The following is a 25,726-nucleotide window of genomic DNA, read 5'->3' on the forward strand; positions in this document are numbered from 1 at the left end:
TAGTTAATTCAAGTCCTCTATTGTTTGTTTGTCTGTTTTTTCGGGAGGGGGGGGAGCAGATTCCCTGGTGGCTCAGACGGTAAAGCATCTGCCTGCAGTGCAGGAGACCTGGGTTCGATCCCTGGGTTGGGAATATCCCCTGGAAAAGGAAATGGCAACCCACTCCAGTACTCTTGACTGGAAAATTCCATGGACCGAGAAGCCTGGTAGGCTATAGTCCATGGGATCACAGAGTTGGACATGACTGAGTGACTTCACTTCACTTTCTATTGTTTTTTACCTCTACGTAACCTATGTAATTTAAAAACAATTTAAAACTACCATTGCATAATGAAACATCATTCATCAGAATAACTGCCCCAAAATAATACAGGAACAATAAGCATGCAAATAGAGTTAGTAAATGAAGACGTGTCTATGTCAGCAGAGCCAACATTTACCAAAAAAGACTAAATAAATGCATGGATATACATTGATAAAAGTTCAGGAAATGATCAAAGGTAATACAAAGATACTTTTCAAGTGTATCAGTTCAGTTGCTTAGTCATGTCTGACTCTTTGTGACCCCATGGACTGCAGCACGCCAGGCCTTCCATCACCAACTCCCAGAGTTCACTCAAACTCATGTCCATTGAGTCAGTGATGCCATCCAACTATCTCATCCTCTGTCCTGCCCTCTCTTCCCTGCCTTCAATCTTTCCAGCATAAGGGTCTTTTCAAACAAGTCAGTTCTTCCCATCAGGTGGCCAAAGTATTGGAGCTTAAGCTTTAGCATCAGTCCTTCCAATGAATATTCAGGACTGATTTCCTTTACAATGGACTAGTTGGATCTCCTTGAAGTCCAAGGGACTCTCAAGAGTATTCTCCAGCATCACAGTTCAAAAGCATCAATTCTTCGATGCTCAGCTTTCTTTATAGTCCAACTCTCACATCCATACATAACCACTGGAAAAAACTATAACTTTGACTAGATGGATCTTTGTTGGCAAAGTAATGTCTCTGCTTTTTAATATGCTGTCTAGGTTGGTCATAACTTTTCTTCCAAGGAGTAAGTGTCTTTTAATTTCATGATGCAGTCATGATCTGCAGTGATTTTGGAGCCCACAAAAATAAAGTCTGACACTGTTTTTCACTGTTTCCCCATCTATTTGCCATGAAGTGATGGGACCTGATGCCATGATCTTAGTTTTCTGAATGTTGAGTTTTAAGCCAACTTTTTCACTCTCCTCTTTCACTTTCATCAAGAGGCTCTTTAGTTTTTCTTCACTTTCTGCTATAAGGGTGGTGTCATCTGCATATCTGAGGTTATTGCTATTTCTCCTTGCAATCTTGATTCCAGTTTGTGCTTCTTCCAGTCCAGTGTTTCTAATGATGTACTCTGCATATAAGTTAAATAAGCACAGTGCCAATATACAGCCTTGATGTACTCCTTTCCCAATTTGGAACCACTCTGTTGTTCCATGTCCAGTTCTAGCTGTTGCTTCCTGACCTGCATACAGTTTTCTCAAGAGGCAGGTAAGGTGGTCTAGTATTCTCATCTCTTTAAGAATTTTCCAGAGTTTGTTGTGAGCCACACAGTCAAAGACTTTGGCATAGTCAATAAAGTAGAAGTAGATGTTTTTCTGGAACTCTCTTGCTTTCAACAGATGTTGGCAATTTAATCTCTGGTTCCTCTACCTTTTCTAAATACATCTTGAACTTCTGGAAGTTCACGGTTCACATACTGTTGAAGCCTGGCTTGGAGAATTTTAAGCATTATTTTACTAGCGTGTGACATGAGTGCAATTGTGTGGGAGTTTGAGCATTCTTTGGGACTGGAATGAAAACTGACCTCTTCCAGTCCTATGGCCACTGTTGAGTTTTCCAAACAGATAAGGTTTTCTATATGCTTGTTTTACCATAAAAAACTAAATTTAAAAAACTTACTGTCACAATTCACAAAGAAACACATTTCTCACAGGTTTGAAAAAAAATATTAAAGACTACCAGATTGGACAAACAAAATAATAATTAAGTGTGCTTAAGGATATGCTCACCAGGACGTCCCCCTTCTGGGGAGCTTGGGTTCCTGGGTCCTAGAGAGGGATATAATGGAAAGAGAAGTTCTGTAAACCATGGAGTGTTCTTTTCAGAACGGAAACGCAGACGATATTTTACCTAGAATGAACAATAATAGAAAACAAATATTTTAAGCCAATAAACATCAAAAAGCAAATACTAGCCATGAAAGGTACGTAAAATACAAAGTTAAAAGTTGTGTTTTGAGAACAAGTGAGCATTTCAGAATTCTAAATAAGGAGAAACGACAGTATCACTGTCAACAGGGAACAAGTAGCAGGACTCACATCCTATAATTACAGTCATAATTTAAAATTGCCTAAATTTATATGTTTCCTCTTTTATCTCCATGGCATTTCGCCTTTGAGTTTCAAAGACAGAGTAATGGTACCTTCTTTGACCATTATGAATTTTCAGTCACAGAGAACTGACCTGCCTACTTCCCTGGTGGGAGAAAGAAATGGCAACCCACTTCAGTACTCTTGCCTGGGAAATCCCACAGACAGAGAAGTCTGGCAGGCTACAGTCCATGTGGTCACAAAGAGTTGGACATGACTCAGTGATTAAACAACAACTTCTCTGGTGTTTTCCTTGGTAGCTCAGAATCTACCTGCTAATGTAGAAGATGTGGGTATGATCCCTGGGTTGGAAGATCCCCTGGAGAAGGAAATTGCAACTCACTCCAGTATTCTTGTTTGGGAAATCCCATAGACAGAAGAGCCTGGTGGGCTATAGTCCACCGGGTCTTAAAAAGTCGGTCACCACTTGGTGACTAAACAACAGCAACAACTGGTGAAAATTCAGAAAGCTCTACTATTTCATTTCCCGTCATGTTAGCCAAATATGATAGGGCAAAAAAATACCTCCCTTTTCAAAATGATGAATGACACATAAGGAAAAACCCAGATGAAGAAGAGGAAGGATGATAACATTTAAATGTTGAATGTTGCTTATTTTAAGTATTAAATGAAAAAATAATGGTTCACTGTGTCTGAAGAGCTAAGTAAACTAAAAAGGTAATTTATGGTAGAATCTGAGTAGCTTAACAAGACAAAAGATTACCATCACCTATGATCAAGGAAGCAGAACAGAGAAAGTGAGAAGGAACAGGCACCTGCACTATGTCTAAGTAAAAATTCACATAATTCAGTCATTTATAAACAATTTTAAGTAGCTACAGCATGCTTAAATATCTTAATACACAATCCTTGATCTCAGAGAACTCAAAAAATGCTAAGGGAGCACAGAGCAGGGAAGAGGACACTTTGCACTCATAACAAGAGTTTTCTAGAATGAATGACAACTATCCAAAGAAAATGAGGGACCTCTAGAGAACACATTCCCTCCCAAAAAGAGGATAATGTGACCAAAGGCAGAGGAGCAAGAGACAACACGGTACATGCAAAGAACTGCTACTGGTTCAATACTGCTCTAACATAAAGTTCAAAGAAAGAAGAGACAAAAATGGAGCTGGAAGGGTATTCAGAAACAGGTCACTGATGGCCTTGTATCCTGTGCAAAGAAACTTCTGTAGTCAATGGAGCACCCCTGAAGTCTTTAACATAGCAGAGCAACCTGATCTTTTCTGTGTTCTTAATGAATTGTTGTGGTATCCATGTGGATAGATTAAGTCTTGCCTGGGAAATTCAGCTAACATATAAAGTTCAGCCATATAAAAGCCACAGGTTGAGGAAAGAAAGAGAGAATAGTAGGTCTAGATTACCCATGAAATCAGAAAGCAGAGATAAGAAATTTTGTTTGGTAAAGAGTTGACTCAGTGGAAAAGACTCTGATGATGGGAGGGATTGGGGGCAGGAGGAGAAGGGGACAACAGAGAATGAGATGGATGGATGGCATCACCAACTCGATGGACATGAGTCTGAGTGAACTCCGGGAGTTGGTGATGGATAGGGAGGTCTGGCGTGCTGTGATTCATGGGGTTGCAAAGAGTTGGACGCGACTGAGCGACTGAACTGAACTGAACTGAAAAGTGTAGAAAAAGAGAACAGGTATCTGGGAAAATAACCTGGGGAAAAATTGTCAGGAATACATTTCAAATGCTAGACACAGAGAATCAACAACAAAAATGAAGTTCGCAACTGTACCAAAGTTACTTGATATTTGGGCCAGGGGGTCCACATATACCAATGAAGTTACATAAGCACAAACATTTTTTTTTGAGGCAGTAATTAGCATAAAGTAGACATATATGAAAAGAATAAAGTGAGTTTCTTCCCTTCTCCTGGCAAATACTTGCCTCTTAAATGCTGGATCTGGCTCTATGCACAGATACTATAGTTTGATCATTTGCCTCAACCCTACATAGAACGTCTCTCTCTGGTAAAGAGACACACCAAGTTATCAGGTTCAAAACACTCCACCTTGAGCAATGTTATGAGAGTCTTCTTCAGTGGCTGCAGGTGTCCTAATTCTGATGCAACCTGGATAAAGCCTAAGAGATGTTACTAGAGACTTAGAAGAGAAATTAAGTAATTTATTCAAAAGAAAGAAGTCTTTCCTGTTGGAATCTCTGCCAGTGTATGCATGCATGCTAAGTAGCTTCACTTGTGTCTGACTCTTTGTGGCCCAATGAACTGTAGTCCACCAGACTCCTCTGTCCATGGAATTCTCCAGGTAAGAATACTGGAGTGGGTTGCCATGTCCTCCTGCAGGGGATCTTCCCCACCCAGGGATCGAACCTGCAACTCCTGTGACTACTGCATTGCAGGCAGATTCTTCACCGCTGAGCCAGTGGAAAGCCCTTGCTAGTGCATATGTATCTGCCTTTATTTTAAAGATCAAACTTAAAATATTTAAAGGACATGCAAATTAGCTATTAGTGGCACTACAGAAGCTTCCATGGCCACCAGAGAGAGAATCAAGAATTCTCAAATTTAAAGCAATTACCTCTTTGGATATGTAGCAACAGTATATTAAAGGATGACACCAAGTCCAAAAAAAGGAGGTATTTAGCAGGCAATTGTCCTAAGAAGAGGGCAGAGAAACTCCTTCTAAAGCTCACAATCCCAGTAATTAAAGCTGCCACAGCCAAAAAAGTTCCAGACATTAGTTGGGCTGCTTTTGCGTTTGTTTAATGTTCACATAGTAACAGCTTTATTATAAACTTGACTTCACATGCAAAATCAGAATGGGAATTACACTTAAAATCAATGCACTAAAAAGTTTAAATATCATATATAGGTATGTACTATCTGAAATTCCAAGATATATAAACAGGTAACAGATATTGCTGCCCATTTTTTTTAATGTATCTGTATTATTATTTCCTTAACCACAATTTGCAGGACTGGAAACACCTACCTGCCTAGGTAGATTGGCAAAATAAATATCCTTACTAAAGTTCCTATTACTTCATTTTTCTGAATATAAGACCTTAAGAGTGAGTGAGAGTTGCTCAGTCGTGTCTGATTCTTTGTGACCCCATGGACTATATAGTCCATGGAATTCTCCAGGCCAGAATACTGGAGTGGGTTTCCATGTCCTCCTCCAGGGGATCTTCCCAACCCAGGGGTAGAACCCAGGTCTCCCGCACTGCAGGCAGATTCTTTACCAGCTGAACCACCAGGGAAGCTCAAGAATAGTGGAGTGGGTAGCCTATCCCTTCTCCAGCCGATCTTCCAGGCCCAAGGATCAAACAGGGGTCTCCTGCATTGCAAGCAGATTCTTTACCAACTGAGCTACCAGGGAAGCCACAAGACCTTAAGGTACTGTTTTATTCTCATCAGCATAATATGATGACTAAAAGCATAGGTATTAAAATAAGTTGAAACTACTAATAGATTCAAATTCCTGCTCTTATATACAGAGTTATTATCTTGAGCAAGTTATAACTTTTGCCATTTATAAAATCTTGATGTTACCTTCATTTCATTAAACCCCTGAAACTTTGAAATATAAAGTCTTTAGATAAAACTTTCCCACCTTAAGTGGCAATCTGTCATTACTGTTTTTGAAGTCATGATCAAATATGATAGCAGCCAGCACAAGAACAGACTGATTTTCCTGTTTAATATACTTTTCAAAATCTTCTTCTGAAGGAAAGCCTCGAACTATACAGAGAAAAACAAGCATCATACAAATGCAAAATGTCTCATGATTATTCCTATCTTCCTATCATTACCATAAATACCATAATCCTGTCATAGTATTATAAAATTTAGAACATTATTACTCAAATATTGCCATCACAGATGTCCTCATGAATATCTGGGGTACACACAATTATTATGTATTATAAACTGCATATGATACTTTGAATAATGTTTAATCATTACAGTAACTGTATATTAAGGTAAACTGGGACAGGAGAATTTTCTACTGTGTTTTGAAATCTAATGATTTAAAGAAGAAAAGGTGAAATGACAAACTTATTTCTGCGGGAAGTATGATATTTCAGAAACTAACCTTAAGTTGTAGAATAAAACTACATTTTCAATTATATTTCTCATTCACAAATGAATCTGTATGAAATTTGGAAATACACTCTCACAAAACCACTCATACACAATCACACACATACAAGTAACTTAACTGACTGAAGAATTTTCATAGGAATTAAAAAACCACAATCACTGCTAACCAAAATGATCACATGGATCACAGCCTTGGGTACAATGAAGATATGAGCCATACTGTGCATGGCCACCCAAGACGGATGGGTCATGTTGGAGAGTTCTAACAAAACACGGTCCCCTGAAGAAGGGAATGGCAAACTACTCCAGGTTCATTACCTTGAAAACCCCATGAACAGTATGAAAAGGCAAAAAGAAATGATACTGGAAGATGATCCCCACAAGTCGGTAGGTGCCCAATATGCTAATGAGGAAAAGTGGAAAAATGGCTCCAGAAAGAATGAAGAAGCTGGGCCACAGTGGAAATGACTCTCAGTTGTGGATGTGTTTAGTGATGAAAGTAAGTCTGATGCTATAAACAACAATATTGCATAGGAACCTGGAATGTTAGGTTATGAATCAGGGTAAATCAGATGTGGTCAAGGAAGAGATGGCAAGATTGAACATCGACATTTTAGGCAATTAGTGAAAAAAAATGGACAGTAATCAAATTTAATTCAGATAATCATTATATCTAATTGTGGGAAAGAATCCCTTGGAAGAAAGGGAGTAGCTCTCACAGTCAACAAAAGAGGGTGCAATCTCAGAAAGGACAGAATGATCTCAGTTAGTTTCCAAGACAAACTTTTCAGCCCCATAGTAATCCAAGTCTATGTCCCAACCTATAATGCCAAAGAAGCTGAAGTTAAACAGTTCTATTAAGACCAACAAGATGTTCTAGAACTAACAAGAAAAAAAAGATGTCCTTTCCCTCACAGGGGATTGGAATACCAAATAAGAAGTAAAGAGACACTTAGGGAACAGGCAAGCTCGGCCTTGGGGTACAAAATGAAGCAGGGCAAGGGCTAACAGAGTTTTCTGAGATAACACACTGGTCATTGCAAATACTCTCTTCCAAAAACACAAGAGATGACTCTACACATAGACATCATGAGATGGTCAAAACTGGAATCATATTGATTATATTCTTTGCACCCAAATATGGAGAAGATTTATACAGTCATCAAAAACAAGACCTTGAGATGAAAGTGGCTCAAATCATGGGCTCCTTACTGAAAAATTCAGGCTTACCTTGAAGAAAGTAGGGAAAAATATTAGGCCATTCAGGCATGACCTAAATCAAATCCCTTATGATTATACAGTGAAAGTGACAAATACATTCAAGGGATTAGGTCTGGTAGATAGAGTGCCTGAAGAACTATGGAAGGAGGTTCATAACATTGTGCACGAGGTGATGATCAAAACCATCCCAAAGAAGAAGAAATTCAAGAAGGCAAAGTGATTGTCTGAAGAGGCCTTAAAAATAGCTGAGAAAAGAAGAAAAATGAAAGGAGAGGAGAAAAAAAATATATATGTAACTGAATACAGCATTGCAGAGAACAGCAAGGAGAGATAAGATAGCCTTCTTAAGTGAACAATGTAAAGAAATAAAGGAAAACAGCAGAACGGGAAAGACTAAAGATTTCTTCAAGAAAATTGGAGATACCAAAGGAATATTTCATGCAAAGATGGGCACAATAAAGGACATAAATGGCAAGGGCCTAAGAGAAGAAGAGATTGAGAAAAGTTGGCAAGAATACACAGAAGAACTATGTAAAAAAAAAAAAAAAAGGTCTTAATGACCTAGAAAACCAGAATGGTGTGCTTACTCACCGAGAGTCAGACACCCTGGAATGTGAAGTCAAGTGGGTCTTAGGAAGAATTACTATGAACAAAGCTAGTGGAGGTGATAGAATTACAGCTGAGCTATTTCAAATTCTAAAAGATGATGCAGGTAAGTTCTGCACTCAGTATGCCAGCAAATTTGGAAAACTCAGCAGTGGCCACAGGACTGAAAAAGGTCAGTTTTCATTCTAATTCCAAAGGCACCCAATGCCAAAGAATGTTCAAACTACCATACAATAATGCTCATGTTACATGCTCGCAAGGTAATGCTCAAAATCCTTCAAGCCAAGTTTCAACAGTATGTGAGCAGAGAACTTCCAGATGTACAAGCGGGATTTAGAAAAGGAAGAGAAATCAGAGATCAAATTGCCATCATTCACTGGATAATAGAAAAAGCAAAGGAATTCTAGAAAAACATCATCTACTTCTGCTTCACTGACTACACCAAAGCCTTTGAGTGTGTGGATCACAACAATCTGGAAAGTTCTTACAGGGGTGGGAATACTGGACCAGCTTACCTGCCTCCTGAGAAACCTGTATGCCAGTCAAGAAGAAACAGTTAGAACTGAATATGGAACAATGGATTGGTTCAAAATTGGGAAAGCAGTAAATCAAGGCTATAGAATGTCACTCTGCTTATTTAACTTATGCAGAGTACATCATGCAAAATGCCAGGTTCGATGAAGGACAAGCTGGAATCAAGATTGTCAGGAGAAATATCAATAACCTCAGATATGCAGATTACACCACCCTTGTGGCTGAAAGTGAAGAAGAATCAAAGAGCCTCTTGATGAAAGTGAAAGAGGAGAGTGAAAAAGTTGGCTTAAAACTCAGCATTCAAAGACTAGGATCATGGCATCTGATCCCATCACTTCATGGCAAATAGATGGGGAAACAGTGGAAACAGTGACAGACTTTAATTTGGGGGGTCCAAAATCACTGCAGATGGTGACTGCAGCCATGAAATTAAAAGATGCTTGCTCCTTGGAAGAAAAGCTATGACAAACCTAGACAGCATATTAAAAAGCAGAGACATTACTTTGTCAACAAAGTTCGTCTAGTCAAAGCTATGGTTTTTCCAGTAGTCATGTACGGATGTGAGAGTTGGCCCATAAAGAAAGCTAAGCACCGAAGAATTGATGTTTTTGAACTGTGGTGTTGGATAAGACTCATGAGAGTCCCTTGGACTGCAAGGAGATCAAACCAGTCAATCCTAAAGGAAATCAACCGTGAATATTCATTGGAAGGACTGATGCTGAAGCTCCAATACTTTGGCCACCTGATGGGAAGAACTGACTCACTGGAAAAGACCCTGATGCTGGGAAAGATTGAAGGCAGGAGGAGAAGGAGATGACAGAGGACAAGTTGGTTGGATGGCATCACTGACTCTGGGAGTTGGTAATAGAGAAGCCTGGTTTGCATCAGTGCATGGGTTTGCAGAGTCGGACATGTCTGACCGAATGAACTGACTGACATCATGCAAAACGCCAGGCTGGATGGATCACAAGCTGGAACCAAGATCGCTGGGAGAAATGCCAACAGCTTCAGATATGCAGATGAGACCACTCTAATGGCTGAAAGCAAAGAGGAACTAAAGTCTCCTGAGGAAGGTGAAGGAGGAGAGTGAAAAAGCTGGCTTAAAACTCAACATTCAAAAAACTACAATCTTGGCATCTGGTTCCATCACTTCATGGCAAACAGGTGAGGAAAAAGGTTAAGCAGTGATAGATTTTATTTTGGGGGGTTCCAAAATCACTGTAGATGGTGACTGCAGCCATGAAATTAAAAGACGCTTGCTCCTTAGAAGGAAAGCTGTGAAAAACCTATGCTGCTGCTGCTGAGTCACTTCAGTCGTGTCTGACTCTGTGCGACCCCATAGACGGCAGCCCATCAGGCTCCCCTGTCCCTGGGATTCTCCAGGCAAGAACACTGGAGTGGGTTGCCATTTCCTTCTCCAATGCAGGAAAGTGAAAAGTGAAAAAACCTATACATGAACCTATATATGAAAAACCTATACAGCATATTAAAAAGCAGAGACATCACTTTGCTGACAAATGGCTATATACAGTCAAAGCTATGAGTTTTCCAATAATCATGTAGGGATGTGAGAGTTGGAACATAAAGAAGACTGTGTGCCAAAGAATTGATGCTTTTGAACTGTGGTACTGGAGAAGACTCTCGAGGGTCCCTAGGATTGAAAGGAGATCAAACCCAGTCAATCCTAAAGGAAATCAACCCTGGATTTTCATTGGAAGGACTAATGCTGAAGCTGAAGCTCCAATACTTTGGCCACCTAATGTGAAGTGCTGATTCACTGGAAAAGACCCTGATAGTGGAAAGACTGAGAGCAGGAGGAAAGGGGGACAACAGAGGATGATATGGTCGGGTGGCATCACCACTTCAATGGACAGGAGTTCGAGCAAACTCGGGGAAATAGTAAAGGACAGGGAAGCCTGGCATGCTGCAGTCCATGGGGTTGCAAAGAGCCAGTGGCAACTTAGCAACTGAACAACATCAATGTAAAAATGATATTAGTCTTTCAGTTCAGTTCAGTTCAGTTGCTCAGTTGTGTCCGACTCTTTGCCACCCCATGAATCACAGCACGCCAGGCCTCCCTGTCCATCACCAACTCCCAGAGTTCACTCAAACTCATGTCCATCGAGTCGGTGATGCCGTCCAGCCATCTCATTCTCTGTCGTCCCCGTCTCCTCCCACCCCCAATCCCTCCCAGCATCAGCTTTGATAGCCTGTATATCAAGAAACATAAATAGCATATTAAGAAATAAGCTTTTAAAATTTATATCCATGTTCAAGGATTTAAAGAAAGCCACATTATGAAAATGTAAAAATTGACATACAGAGCCAATGCAACTCTAATAAACTTCCAAATAGAATTTTTATGTAATGTTAGAAGCTGATTCTTAAACTTGCATAGAAATACAAGGGTGAAGAACAAGGTGAGAAGGCTTCCCCTACAGGTTATCAGAACATGATAAAATTATAGTGATTAAGATAGAATCAGACTGACACTGGATATACAAATAGACCAATAGAACTGATAAATACATCCATGAATATACAGAAAATTAATTTATGATAAAAATGGAAATACAGAGTAGTAGGTAAAGAGTGGTCTTTTCCATTAAAAAGAAGTCAAATGAATATTCAAATGGGAATAAATGAAATCTCATATCACTAAAAAAAAAAGTTCCTTATATATTGTAGATATCTATGCAAAACAAAAAAAATCCCCCAAATACCCATGTCAGGGAGGGTACATTTTCCAAACAGAACAGGAAGAACAATAAATTCAAAGGAGAAGATTAATATATCAGGCTTTTTAAAATTAAGAATTGCTATAAGGTGGCACCAGTGGTGAAGAACTGGCCTGCCAATGCAGGAGACATAAGAGATGTAGGTTTGATCTCTGGGTCAGAAAGATTCCCTGGAGGAGGGCATGGCAACCCAATCCAGTATTCCCAATCCAGTGCTAAATATTCATTGGAAGCACTGATGCTGAAGCTGAAACTCCAATACTTTGGCCACCTGATGTGAAGAATGACCCCTTGGAAGAGACCCTGATGCTGGGAAAGATTGAAGGCAGAAGGGGACAACAGAGGATGAGATGGTTGGATGGCATCACCGACTTGATGGACATGAGTTTGAATAAGCTCTGGGAGTTGGTGATGGACAGGAAAACCTGGCATGCTGCAGTCCATAGGATCACAAAGAGCTGGACAAGACTAGAGCAACTGAACTAAACTGAACTGATTCTTTTCCATTACTGTATATCACAGTATACTGAATATATTTTCCTGAGCTATATGGCAGGTCCTTATTCATTACACATTCTGTTTATACTGGTTTGCATCTGCTAATCCCAAATTCCCAATCCTTCCATCCTCCACCCTCCTCCCCCTTGGCAATGACCAGTCTGTTCTCTGTTTGTGAGTCTGTTTTGGTTTCACAGATATATTTCTTTGTGTTGTGTTTTAGATTCCACATGTTACAGCATATGGTATTTGTCTTTCTCTCTCTGACTTCCTTCTCTTAGTATGATGAGGTCCAAGTTCACCCATGTTGCTTCAGATGACATTGTTTCATTCTTTTTTAAGACTAAGTTTGCATTATATATGTATATATATAATGACATAAGGATAATGGCATACATACAATATATATAATATATATATAATGTCATATAATATATATATGTGACATCTTCTTCACCCATACATATGTCAATGAACATTTAGTTTGTTTCCTCTTGGTTACTGTAGATAGTGCTACAATGAACATATGGGTGCATGTGTCTTTTCGAATTACAGTTTTGTCTGGGTATATGCTACCAGGAGTGGAATTGCCTACCATATGGAAAGTCTGTTTTTAGTCTTTTCAGGAACCTGCATACTGTTTTCTATACTGGCTGAACCAATTTATATTTCTACCAACAGTGTAAGAGAGTTTTTTTTTGTTGTTGTTCATAACCTCACCAATATTTATTATTTGTAGACTTTTAAATAATGTCCATTCTGACAGTTGTGAGATGATAACTCATTAGTTTTGATTTGCATTTCTCTAATAATTAGCCAACCAAAGTCCGTCTAGTCAAGGCAATGGTTTTTCCCGTGGTCATATATGGATGTGAGAGTTGGACTGTGAAGAAAGCTGATCGCCGAAGAATCGATGCTTTTGAACTGTGGTGTTGGAGAAGACTCTTGAGAGTCCCTTATACTGCAAGGAGATCCAACCAGTCCATTCTAAAGGAGATCAATCCTGGGTGTTCATTGGAAGGACTGATGCTAAAGCTGAAACTGCAATACTTTGGCCACCTCATGCGATGAGTTGACTCACTGGAAAAGACTCTGATGCTGGGAAAGGTTGGGGGCGGGAGGAGAAGGGGATGACTGAGAATGAGATGGCTGGATGGCATCACCGACTCTGTGGACAGGAGTTTGAGTGTACTCCGGGAGTTGGGGATGGACAGGGAGGCCTGGCGTGCTGTGATTCATGGGGTTGCGGAGAGTCGGACACGACTGAGCGACTGAACTGAACTGAATAATTAGCAATGTTTTGATCATCTTTTCAATGGGCTTTTAGGCCATTTGTATGTTTTCCTTGGAGAAATGTCTATTTAGATCTTCTCCCCATTTTTTGATTGACTTTTGATTTTTTTGTTGTTGAGTTGTAAGAGCTATTAGTATGTTTTGGAAATTAAGGCTTTGTCAGTTGAATTATTTGCAAACATTTCCTCCCAGCCTTTACATTTTGTTTATGATTTCCTTTGCTGTACAAAAGTTTATAAGTTTGATTAGGTTCCATTTGTTTATTTTTGCTTTTATTTTTATTGCCTTGGCAGACTGACCTGAGAAAATATTTGTATACTTTATGTCATTTGACTACATTCTCTTCTAGGAGTTTTATGGTGTCCTCTTACACTTAAGTTTTTAAATCATTTTGAGTTTATTTTTGTGCATAGTGTGAGGATGTGTTGTAACTTCTTTGATTTACACGTGGCTGTCCAGCTTTTCCAACACCACTTGCTGAAGGCAATGTCTTTTCCTCATTGTATATTCTACTTCCTTTGTCAAGGATTAATTGTCCAAAGATGTGTGAGTTTATTTTTCTCTATTCTGTTCCAGTGATTCATAGTCTATGTTTTGGTCAATACCATGCTGTTTTCATTACTTTAACTTTGCCGTATTGTCTGATGACTGGAAGGGTTATGCCTCCTGCTTTGTTCTTTTCCCTCAAGATTGCATTGGTAATTCTCAGTCTGTTATGTTTCCATGTAAATTTTAAAATAATTTGTTCTAGTTCTGTGGGTAATTTGATAAGGATCACATTAAATACATAGATTGCTTTGGGTAGTATGCCCATTTTAACAAGACTAATTCTTCCAATCCAAGAGTGTGGGATATCTTTCCCTTTCTTTGAATTATCTTCAGTTTCCTTTATTAATGTTTCATAGTTATCAACATATACATCTTTCACCTCCTTGGTCAGTATTTTTTCTGTGGTTTTAAGGGAATTGTTTATTTACGCTTGCTTTTCCTAACTTTTTTTGAGAATTTTTGCACATGTATTCATCAAACATAATATATTGGCCTGTAATTTTCTTTTATGCTGGTATCTTTATCAGGTTTTGCTCTCAGGGTGATGGTGTCTTCATAGAATGTCTTTGGAAGCATTCCTTCCTCTTCAATCTTTTGGAAGAGTTCGATAATGATTGGTATAAGTACTTCTTTGTATGTCTGGTAGAATTCTCCTGAAAGACATCTGACCCCTGACTTTTGTTTGGAGGGAGCTTTTTTTAAGAGTACTATTTTGCTTCTAGAGATTGATCTGTTGAAGTTATCAACTTCTTTTATTGATTTTATTTTGGTGGGTTGAATGTTTCTTAAAAGTTGTCCATTTCTTCTAGGTTGTAATATTTGTTTGTTGTATAGTTGCTCATAAAATTCTCTTATGGTTTTCTGTAATTCTGTGGCACCAGTTGTGAGTTCTCCTCTTTCATTTCTTATTTTGTTTATTTGGGTCTTTTCTCTTTCCTTCTTGATGAGCCTGGACAGAGGTTTGACAGCTTTGTTTACTCTTCAAAGGACCAGCTCTTGCTTTTACTGACTGTTTTTTTAATCTCCATTTTATTTCTTTCCTCCCTAATTTTGTTATCTCCTTCCTTCTGCTGACTTTAGGTTTTATTTGTTCTTTTTCTAATTATTTAAGGTGGTGAGTTAGGTTATTTATTTGCGTTTTTTCTTGTTTCTTAAATAATGACTGTATTGCTATGAACTGCTGTAAGAACTGTTTGGCTACATCCCATGGATATTGTATGGCTGAGTTTTCATGGTCGTTTGCTTCAGATATTTATTAACTTTCTTTTTTATTTCCTAGATGGCCCATTAGTTTTTTAGTAGCATGTTGTTAAGTCTCCATGTAATTGTTTATTCTCATTTTTTTCCTGTGGTTGATATTCTAGTTTCTGCTGTTGTGATCAGAAAATATGCTCAAAAATTTTTTATACTTTAAAAATTTTTTGCCCTAGTGTTGTCAACCCTAGAAACTGTTTCACAAGCACTTGAAAGGAATGTGTATATATAGATATCAAGACTAACTATTCTGTTGCATCATTTCGAATCTTTGTTGCCGTATGGATTTGTCCATTGATGTGAGTGAGGTGTTAAAGTCTCCTACTATTATTGTATTCTCATCAATTTCTTCCTTCACATCTTTTTTATGTATTTAGGTGCTTCTACATTAGGTGCACGTACGCTGACAAGTGTAATATCCTCTCCTTGCATTAATTCTTTTACCATTATTTAGTGTCCTTCTTTTTCTTTCTATCATTTGTTTTAAAGTTCATTTTGTCTGATTATGAGTATTGCAAACCCTGCTTTCTTGCCATTTCCATGAATATCTTTTTCCATCTCCTTACTTTCAATCTATGTGTGTCCTTTGCCCTAAAGTGGGTCTCTTGTGGGCAGCATATTGTAGTCTCTTGGTTTTGTTTTTCTTTTAATTTAATCTGTCACTCTGTGTCTTTTGATTGGAGCATTTAGTCCACTGACTTTTAAGGTAATTATTGATAGATATTTATTTGTTGTATTTATTGGGTTTCCCTCGTGGCTCAGTCGGTAAAGAGTCTGATTGCAATGCAGGAGACCTGGGTTCGACCCCTGGGTCGGGAAGATTCCCTGGAGAAGGAAACGGCAACCCACCCCAGGATTCTTGCCTGGAGCATCCTGTGGACAGAGGAGTCTGGCAGGCTACAGTCTATGGGATCACAAGAGTTGGACATGACTGAGTGACGAAGCACACAGCAGCATGTATTTATTACTATTTTAAGCCTTGTTTTCCCATTGATTTTATATTTCTTCTTATATCTTTCTTTTTTGTTTTTCTTTTTATGCTTCGGTGATTTTTTTTTTTTTGTATTAGGCTTACATCTCTTCTTTTTGGTTTTTATGAATCTATTGTATGCTTTTGATTTGTAGTTAAGAGTAACTTTTTCAAGTATATTCAACCTTTCCTACATCTACTTGCTTTAGACTGGTAGTCACATAGGCTCAAAGATATTCTAGGGGAAAAAAATCTACATTTTCTTACTCTCTTACCCCACATTTTATGATTTTGATATCCTCTTTTACATCTTCATGTCCATCCTTTTGCTGTTCCTGTGGTTATTTTTGTTCATTATTGCTTCTATAGAAATGTTTTTATTTTTAAATCTATATACTGGCATATTTCAGGGCTTCCCTGGTAGTTCAGATGGTAAAGAATCTGCCTGCAAAGCAGAGACCTGGGTTCAATCCTTGGGTTGGGAAGACCTCCTGGAGAAGGAAATGTTAACTCACTCCAGTATTCTTGCCTGGAGAATTCCATGGACAGAGGAGCTTGGCAGGTATATCCATGGGGTTGCAGAGAGTCAGACACAATTGAGCAACTAACACTTCCACTATGTACTGGCTTATTTAAGTGATTTGCTTTCCAATTATGATTTCCTCTTTCCTATAGATTCTTATTTCTTTTTTATTTAGAGAAGACTGACTGCAAGGAGATCCAACCAGTCCATTCTAAAGGAGATCAGTCCTGGGTGTTATTGGAAGGACTGATGTTGAAGCTGAAACTCCAATACTTTGGCCACCTCATGTGTGAAGAGTTGACTCACTGGAAAAGACTCTGATGCTGGGAGGGATTGGGGGCAGGAGGAGAAGGGGACAAAAGGGAATGAGATGGCTGGATGGCATCACTGACTCGATGGACGTGAGTTTGAGTGAACTCCGGGAGTTGGTGATGGACAGGGAGGCCTGGCATGCTGTGATTCATGGGGTCGCAAACAGTTGGACACAACTGAGTAATTGAACTGAACTGAACTGAAATAAAACCCAAGCCTTCCTTCTTTAGGTTTGGGAAGCTTTCAGCCATAATTTCTTCAAATATATTTTCAATCCTCTTTTTCTTTTTCTTCTGTGGTTCCCATTATGTGTAGATTGGCACGCTATATACTATCCTCCGCCCATGGGATTTTCCAGGCAAGAGTACTGGAGTGGGATGCCATTGCCTTCTCCGATATTCTATCCCATAAGTCTCTTGTAATATTTTCTTTTTTTTCAAAATTTGACTTTTTGTCTGCTGTTATGACTGGGTGATTTCCATTATTGTATCTTCCAGATTACTTATGCATTCTTCTGCATTATTCATTGTGCTATTCATTGCCTTTAGCTCAGCTTTCTTCTTGGCGAATGAGTTCTCTAATTTTTCTTGTTTCCTTTTTATAGTTTCTATTTCCTTTTTATAGTAATCTGCATTTCTATCAATTTTTCTTAATTCCTTCAGAATTTTTATTATCTCCTTGTTGAACTCAGTGTCTATTAGACTAGAGAGGTCTATTGTTTTAAAGAGGTCTATTGTTCTTCCTTTCAGAGGAGTTCTCTTGATCTTTTAATTGGGAGTGGTTCCTCTGCCTCTTCATTCTACTTATACTTCTCTTGCTGAATGAGTTTAGGAGAAACAATTATCTACTGTGGCCTTAGAGGGCTATTTTTATGTAGGAGTCCCTCTGCATAACCTGTGTGGATTTAACCATGTTTGGTGTGAGAGTTATTTTTTAGTGTAGCTGTCTGCCACCTCTTTCTTCAGTGTGTGCGGGCCATTATCCTCCTGATAGAAAGTGTGACTGACATCGTGGTGACTAGGGCCTACACTGGATACTGATCAGGTTATCTTCTTTTATTCTGTGGTTGTCACTGCCCTGTCAAGGCTGGTTCTGTTCCCTAGTTGTTGGAGTAGAAGCCCCCAGATTCATTTCTGAGCTGTTTCTGCGGTATGAGGTATGCTGGATTAGGGCTTTCCCACTAGGATAGAACCACTGAGTATTCTGCCAGGGCGGTTCACTGTATGGGTATACTCTGTTGTGTCACCTGTCACCCACTGTGTGGGCTCACAAAGTGCACTGTTTCTGGCACTGCCCTTGGCCCCATCTCAACCTTGGGAATGCTGGCAATTGGCCCTGGTGTCCCTCACGTGTTGTTTTCACAAGGCCATCAATGCAGATACGCTGAAGGCAGGTTCTAAGACTGCAGTAGTCATGCACCTAGACCTGCTTGTGGGAGCTATGCAGCCAGCCCAGACTCTATCCTGACCCTGCCCCCATATGTGTGTGCCCACAAATACACAGCTGCTAAGGCCAGACCCGTCCTATCCATAGGAGCACCCATTATCCACTCAGATGTCCTACAGATACTGAATTTACAAACTGGTGATGGGCAAATATGTAAATCTGAGACTTGCACAGCTGTGGGGAGAGATTTCAGCCTTGCTTCCTAGGTCCCACTGCCCCTGCAGCTCAGCGGTGGTTTCAGCCTTGCCTCTGCAGTGGGCAAACCACTGAAGTCTGTTCCCAGTGCCCACCAAGGAGGTGGCTGGGGCGTGGGAGCCCAGAGCCCATAAAGACCAGGTCAGCACATGGAGAAAGAAGCTGCATTGGCAACCCTACCCCTTCCTTCAAGCTCCACTTAACAATGGCTTGTTGACCAGGCTTATATAGTAGGCCCAAACTTCTTCCTCAAACACCCCTGGTTGCTGCCTTACCACACTCCAGCCCCTTTTGGCTGTCTCTGTGCAGCCAATAGAAATCCTCTCCCTGGGTCTGTCCTCTAAACACCAAGTTCAGCACTCAGCCCTTGTCTGTACCATGGATATGTGTCTCAGGCTGAAGAGTTCAGGACAATGGCACAGCCCATCTGTTCAGGTCTCTCTCTGCTCTGCCCACCTACCACAAGCTGGTTCTTGTGCTTTTCGCTGAGACTTTGATGCTCCCTTTTTGTCCCACCTGATCTCCCCACCAGTGAGGGGGCTTCCCTTGGTATGAGAATCTTTCCTGTTTTTCAGCCCCCTATCAGGGACACAGGTCCTTCATTGCTGCATGTGGGCTTTCTCTAGTTGTGGTGAGCTGGGGCTACTTTCTAGTTGTAATGTGTGGGCTTCTCTTGTTGCAGTGGCTCCTCGTATTGTGGAGCATGGGCTCAAGGGCACATGGACTTCAGTAGTTGCAGTGCATGAATTCAGTAGTTGTGGCTTGCAGGGTCTAGGGTGTGTGGGCTGAGTAGTTGTGGCACACAGGCCTAGCTGCCCCACAGTATATGATATCTTCCCAAACCAGGGATCAAACCCATGTTGCCTGCATTGGCAGGCAAATTCTTAACCACTGGACCACCAGGGAAGTCCAGTAGATGTATTTTTAATGTATCTGTGGCATGAGGTGAGCCCCATGTCCTTCTACTCCCATCTTGATTGGAGCCCCTAGTAAGGTGTTTTTCTTAAGTTATAATTCTTCAGAATAGCAGTAAAAACTAAATGTGGAAGTTTTCCAAATAAAGACTTTTACGTCTATCTTCTTATAGTCATTGGGCTAGTTTGGTAAGGAGTTAGTTCAACTGAAAATAAAAGAATGTATCAGAAATCATCAGGAGGAGGAAAGTTTCTGAGCTTCCTTTCTTTTAAGTTAGCAGTTTATAATGAGACACGTATTAAGCTATGCCACCACTTACCTTCAACTCATCAGACCTCTATCCCAGCCTTCAGCAACACTGTCTCATGATGGCCTCAATATGACTGAATGACAATGTGTCTTAAACTTTTTCACTGATGGACCCATAATAGGAAAGGATAAGAAGTAGCAACCTGTTCTCTGTCCTCTACCTCCACAAACAGGGGTACTTGAAAGGTAACCTAAACCAGCCCATCATAAGCACTAAAGTTTTTTGGAGAGTCATGGTTTATATTTTAAAAATTGAAGGGAATTTCGCATTAATTTACATAAATATAACACTTTAATTTTTAAAGATGGTCACTTAGATGACAAAGTATATAGCATCTACCTTTCCCTCCCATCTCAAAACCCTTAAAATGAAAAAAATAATGTATAATTTTAAAAACATTTAACAGGATAAATCCATGAACACACATATGTAAAAGCATGAGATAAGACTGAAGGGATTCTTATCAAATTTCTGACAATATTTTTAACTGTGGGGGACAAAGAAGAGAAATTGGGTGCAGAGTAAGGAGAGTGTAAGGACATAAGAATTGTATAAGTATTCTATAATTCTACATCATTTTAATTTTCTCTCTAAACACAATCCTATAACACACTTAAGTAATATATTTTACAAAATGTAAAATCAGTGACCTCAAGTAAAGTTTATGCATCCAGGAAAAAAACTACCAAATTAATTGTGAGGCTTGGTGTCCTTTTGACATACTCAGGAACTTACCCTAATTTAAGAAGTACAATCAGAGACAAAGAAGATTTCGAATTATATAACTTGTCATCTAATTCTAAATAGTATATTTTGTTTAGGTGTGTTTGATATTTTTTTACAAAGTTCATAACAGTATATTTGAGATTAATGTACAGGTTATAAGGGTCACTGAAACAGGCCTTCTCTACAAAAAATTAATAATTATTCTACAAAAATATTTTAAACATCACAATTTCTAACCTCTAAGGCTGGCATTTAAATCGTCTTTCACTTTCTCAGTAATATTTTTTGCCACATCACTTCCAGAAGGCACATAAACCAATTCATATTCCTTTTTCTTATCAGTGAGGAAAGTGGGAAGTTCATTCAAGGGAAGAGACTGGAAAAAAGTAGCTTGTGTAAATTCCCTTTTGGAATATTTGCGCAGAAGCAAAATCAATGAACAGAACAGCATTGTCATGGAAATTTCCACAGTTAAAGAACCAATCTTCCGTTTCTACAAGAGAAACAAAATTATACAAATTAACTTTAGAGTATTATATGTGTGTATGTGTGTATTTACACTTGTGTGCATACGTGTATACAATACATATATATATCATTCAACTTCATTCTGCAAAATGAATGGTTCTTTGGATTGTCTTCTTCATCCTCTTCTCATTTCACTATTGATTTTATTGGTTTGCCCTATTGATATTCTTCAGATTTAGAAATCTACCTTCAGACATGGAACAAAAGAAGAAAAATCCCCATAAACTGAAATGAAATGAAGAAATTATTAAAATTTTTCTTTTCAAATTCATTAGCCTTTACAGCCATTTCTCAAAGATACCTCCACTTACCTTTAATATGAAATTTTTCCAGAGGAGGATGGCAAACTGATTAAGCCACAAGGTATCCATTGTACCACAAAGAATGAAAGTTCAACACTAAAAAAGAAGAAATTTTTAAAATTTAGATTACCTGCCAAAATGTTAAGTTTAGTCAAGTAAAATGATTACTTCACTGTTCTACTCTTTTCATCAACCTTGAAAGATAATCTTTTAAAAAGCTTTTAAAAAGGAGATAGCAGAGAACAAAGGAGCCTGGCAAGCTGCACTCCAAGGAGGTACAAAGAGTTGGACACAACTCAGGGAATGAACACCAACAGCAAAATAAATGAAGACATCCACCATTCATGTTCAGTATGACTAACACGACGTGCCAGCGTGCCAAGTCACTGCAGTTGTGTCCAACACTTTGCAACCCTATGGAACATTCCAGGCTCCTCTGTCCATGGGATTCTCTAGGGAAACATACTAAAGTGGGTTACCATGCCCTCCTCCAGGAGATCTTGACCCAGGGATCAAACCCACATTTCTTATGTCTCCTGCATTAGCAGATGGCTCTAGTGATCTAGCGCCATCTGCAAAGTCCATTAATATGGCAGTACTCTCCAAATTCATCTACAGAATCATACAACACCCAATTGTCTTTTTGCAGAAATGAACACACTTATCCTAAAATTCATACAGAATTGCAGGGAACCCTAGATAAACAAAACTTTCCTTGCAAAAGAAGAACAAATTATGAGATCTCACATTTCTTGATTTCAATACTTTCTACAAAATGACAATAAGCAAAGCAGTATGATACTGGCATAAACATAGATAAATAAATGTAATGAAATAGAATTGAAAATCCAGAAATAAACCCATACAGCTATGGTCAGTTGATTTTCAACAATAAATAATAGTCTTTAGAACAAACAGTGCTTAAACAACCAAATAGGCACAAGACTGGAAGACAGGAGTACAGCCATTTTTTTAAAGGACCACGGGAACAGCCTTGCACAAGCAGGTTTCACAGACCCCTTAAAATAAAGCACCTAAAAGCTTAGGTCTCTGAGACAATACCCAAAGACCCACAGGAATAAAAGATAAACTCTTTCTCTGTTCCATATGCACATAGTTTCCAAAGAACAAAATTGAGACTATAAATTTGCCACCTAGAAACCTTCAAGATGGCAGAAGAGTAAGATGTGGAGATCACCTTCTTCCCCATAAATACATCAAAAATACATCTGCATGTGGATAGCTCTTACAGAACATCTACTGAATGCTGGCAGAAGACCTCAGACTTCCAAAACGTTAAACTAATCTCCTCATAATGGGGTAGGGCAACAGATATAAAGAAAAACAAGAGATAGAGGGAGACAAAGGAATCAGGAAGGAACCTGTGCCTCAGGGAGGGAGCTCTGAAAGAAGAAACGTTTCTGTACACTCGTAAACATCTCAAGGATGGGGACAGGGTGGGCACTTCAGAACCTCAAAGGAGAGTGAAGCAACAGGTGTGTGCAAGGCGAATTGGAGAGACTTCTGCACACAGACCAATGGTTACCAGCACTCCCCAGCCTGAAATGCTTGTCTGCATGCCCGCTGGGGTTTGGGGCCACTGAGTGCTGAGGTTCAGAGACTCCAGGGAGAGGACTGGGGTTGATTGCCATGGAGACAGTCTGAGGGGGCCAGTATAACACAGCTGAGGAATCCCAGAAAAAGCCTGAGCCTGACACAGAGAGAGATCACTGTCGAGGGGACCCTCTAACTCTGTGCACTCTCGGACAGCAAGACGACACTTTCACAAGTGTCAGAGGTGGGGCGAGACATGGTTGCAGTCTCCAACCCCAGAGGTGGGCGTGATGGCCATCACAGCTTCCACCAAACTGTGAGTAGGTGCAGGTCACTGTCACACCTTCCTGGGAGCCTGTGCAGCCCAGTACTGCCAAGGAACCCATGACTGGGGCCAGTTCCCCTAGAAGAGTGCATGACCCATCTTAGGCTGTAGAAACTTCTCCAGGCCTCTGCTGCTGCAGGCGCTCCTTGCACATCCCAATTGTGTCTGCCATATCCCTCCCTCTCCCCTGAGCAGTGGCTTTCACCCATTCTGGTCTGGGAGGGGAACAGATGCCAGAGGTTGGCCTACAAACAGAGCAGGGGGCAAAACCAAAACTGAGCACCAGGGGCTGTGTGACCAAAGAAGAGGAAGGAAATTCACTCTGGCAGATATAGGAGTACTGGATTAAATCCCTGCCATTGGCTTGAGACTGTGGACTGTGACGTAAATTGTGGACTTTGGAAGCAAGTACAAGCTAGAAGAAGGCCAGATCTAAGTCTGAGCTGACAACATAGTGCCCATAGCAGATCCAGAGACCTTCCTAGAAATACTAGAGGACTTCTGGAGTAGACAGATTGACTAGAGCTCACTGTAGGAGAGAGGATACTGACAACTGAGGCCACAGGAAAATATCCTTCTTACTGCCACTCTCTCTATATATATATATATTTGTCTTTATCTTTTTTGTTTTGTTCTATTGTTTTTCCTTTTTTATTACTCCTTTAATTTTTATTTTTACTTACTTTTTCCTTATTTATACTTTTATATTTAAATAAATTAATTTTTTCTTTTTTTTCTACCGTACTTTTTCATTACAAATTTTTTTACCCACGTTTTTCATTTTGTATTTTTACTAATATAGTTTTTAGTGTTTGTTTCAGAGAAGGCAATGGCAACCCACTCCAGTACTCTTGCCTGGAAAATCCCATGGATGGAGGAACCTGGTATTCTGCAGTCCATGGGGTCGCTAAGAGTCGACACGACTAAGTGACTTGACTTTCACTTTTCACTTTCATGCACTGGAGAAGGAAATGGCAGCCCACTCCAGTGTTCTTGCCTGGAGAATCCCAGGGACAGGGGAGCCTGGTGGGCTGCCGTCTATGGGGTCGCACAGAGTCAGACATGACTGAAGCGACTTAGCAGCAGCAGCAGCAGTGTTTGTTTTCATTTATGGGTCTGTTTATGGTTTGATTGCTCTCTCTTTTTTTTTTTTTGGTTCCTCTTTGTATTCTTTTTTTCCTTCTTCTTTTCTTTTTCTAAGTGTGAGTGTGTGAGGTTTTTGTGTGTTTCTTCTGTTTAGTTTTACCTTTACCATCTGTCTCTGGGTTTTATCAGTCCATTCTTTTTTTTAGTTTATATGTCTGATTCTTTTTTTTTTTTCTTCTTTCTTTCTCTTTCTCCCCTGTGCTGTGTGACCTGTCAAGTCTTAGTGCTATAGCCAGGGATCAGGCCTGAAACGCCAAGGTTGGAGACCCAAGTTCAGGATGTTAGACCAACAGAGAACTCCAACCACATGGAATAGTAATTGGTGAGAAGATTCTCAAAGGCCTTCATTTCAATAATAAGACTTGACTGCACCCAAAGGCCAGCAAACTCCAGTGCCAAACAGCTAGCAAAGGAGGGACACAATACTACCCATTAGCAGACAGGCTACCCAAAACCATACTATGCTCCAGACACCCCAGGTGTCTTCAGTGTCAAGGGCACTGCAACACTGCCCTTCAGAGAGATGAGACCCAGCTCTACCCACCAGAACTCAGGCACCAGTCTTCCCCACCAGGAAACCTTCAAAAGACACTAATTCAACCTCAGTCCCTAGGGGGCAAGCTCCACAAATAAGAGGAACTATGATCTTGTGGAAATGAGACCCCAAAGAGAGTAAATTAAACAAAATGAAAAGAGAGAGAAAACAGTAGCAGATGAAGGATCATGGTTCAAAAAAAAAAAAAACAAACACAAGACCAAACAATTAAAGAGGAATTAGGCAGTTTACCTGAAAAAGAATTCAGAGTAAGGATCATAAAGCTGATCCAATATCTCAGAAATAAGATGGAGGCACAGGAAAATAGAATGGAGACACAGATTGAGAAGATACAAGAAATGTTTGAGTACCTAGAAGAAATAAAAAACAATCAGCAATGAACAACACAATAATTGAAATAAAAAAACATAATAAAGGGAACCAATAGCAGAAAAACTGAAGCAGAAGAATGGATAAGTGAGGCTGGAAGGTAGAAAAGTGGAAATAACTGAAGCATAGCAGAATAAAGAAAAAAGAATGAAAAGAAATGAGATAACAGTCTCAGAGATCTTCAGGACAACAATAATCACATGAACATTTGAAAAATAGGAGTCCAAGAAGGAGAAAAAAAGAAAATGTATAGGAAAATATTTGAGGAGATTACAATAAAGAATTTCCTAACATGGGAAAGGAAATACCCACCCAAGTCCGGGAAGCCCAGAGAGGCCCACACAGGATACACTCAAAGAGAAACA

The 25,726-nt window shown here is 39.6% G+C and overlaps 1 protein-coding gene across 1 annotated transcript in view; it reads right to left on the reverse strand.

Annotated features, from left to right (window-relative positions):
- Positions 1–21,480, reverse strand: part of LOC129545009 (phospholipid-transporting ATPase ABCA3-like) — a 204,697-nt gene extending 183,217 nt beyond the window's left edge. The window contains exons 1-4 of the mRNA XM_088832884.1: positions 21,421–21,480; positions 20,819–21,074; positions 6,001–6,128; positions 2,037–2,157 (exon numbers count right to left, since the gene is read on the reverse strand). Coding sequence (XP_088689010.1) covers positions 2,037–2,157; positions 6,001–6,128; positions 20,819–21,074; positions 21,421–21,480 — 565 coding nt within the window. The remainder of the gene's footprint in view (positions 1–2,036; positions 2,158–6,000; positions 6,129–20,818; positions 21,075–21,420) is intronic.
- Between the last annotated feature and the right edge of the window lie 4,246 nt (positions 21,481–25,726).

This window comes from Moschus berezovskii, chromosome 27, assembly GCF_049115385.1.
Source record: "Moschus berezovskii isolate FMDL1 chromosome 27, NW_MosBer_1.0, whole genome shotgun sequence".
Taxonomy (NCBI): domain Eukaryota; kingdom Metazoa; phylum Chordata; class Mammalia; order Artiodactyla; family Moschidae; genus Moschus; species Moschus berezovskii.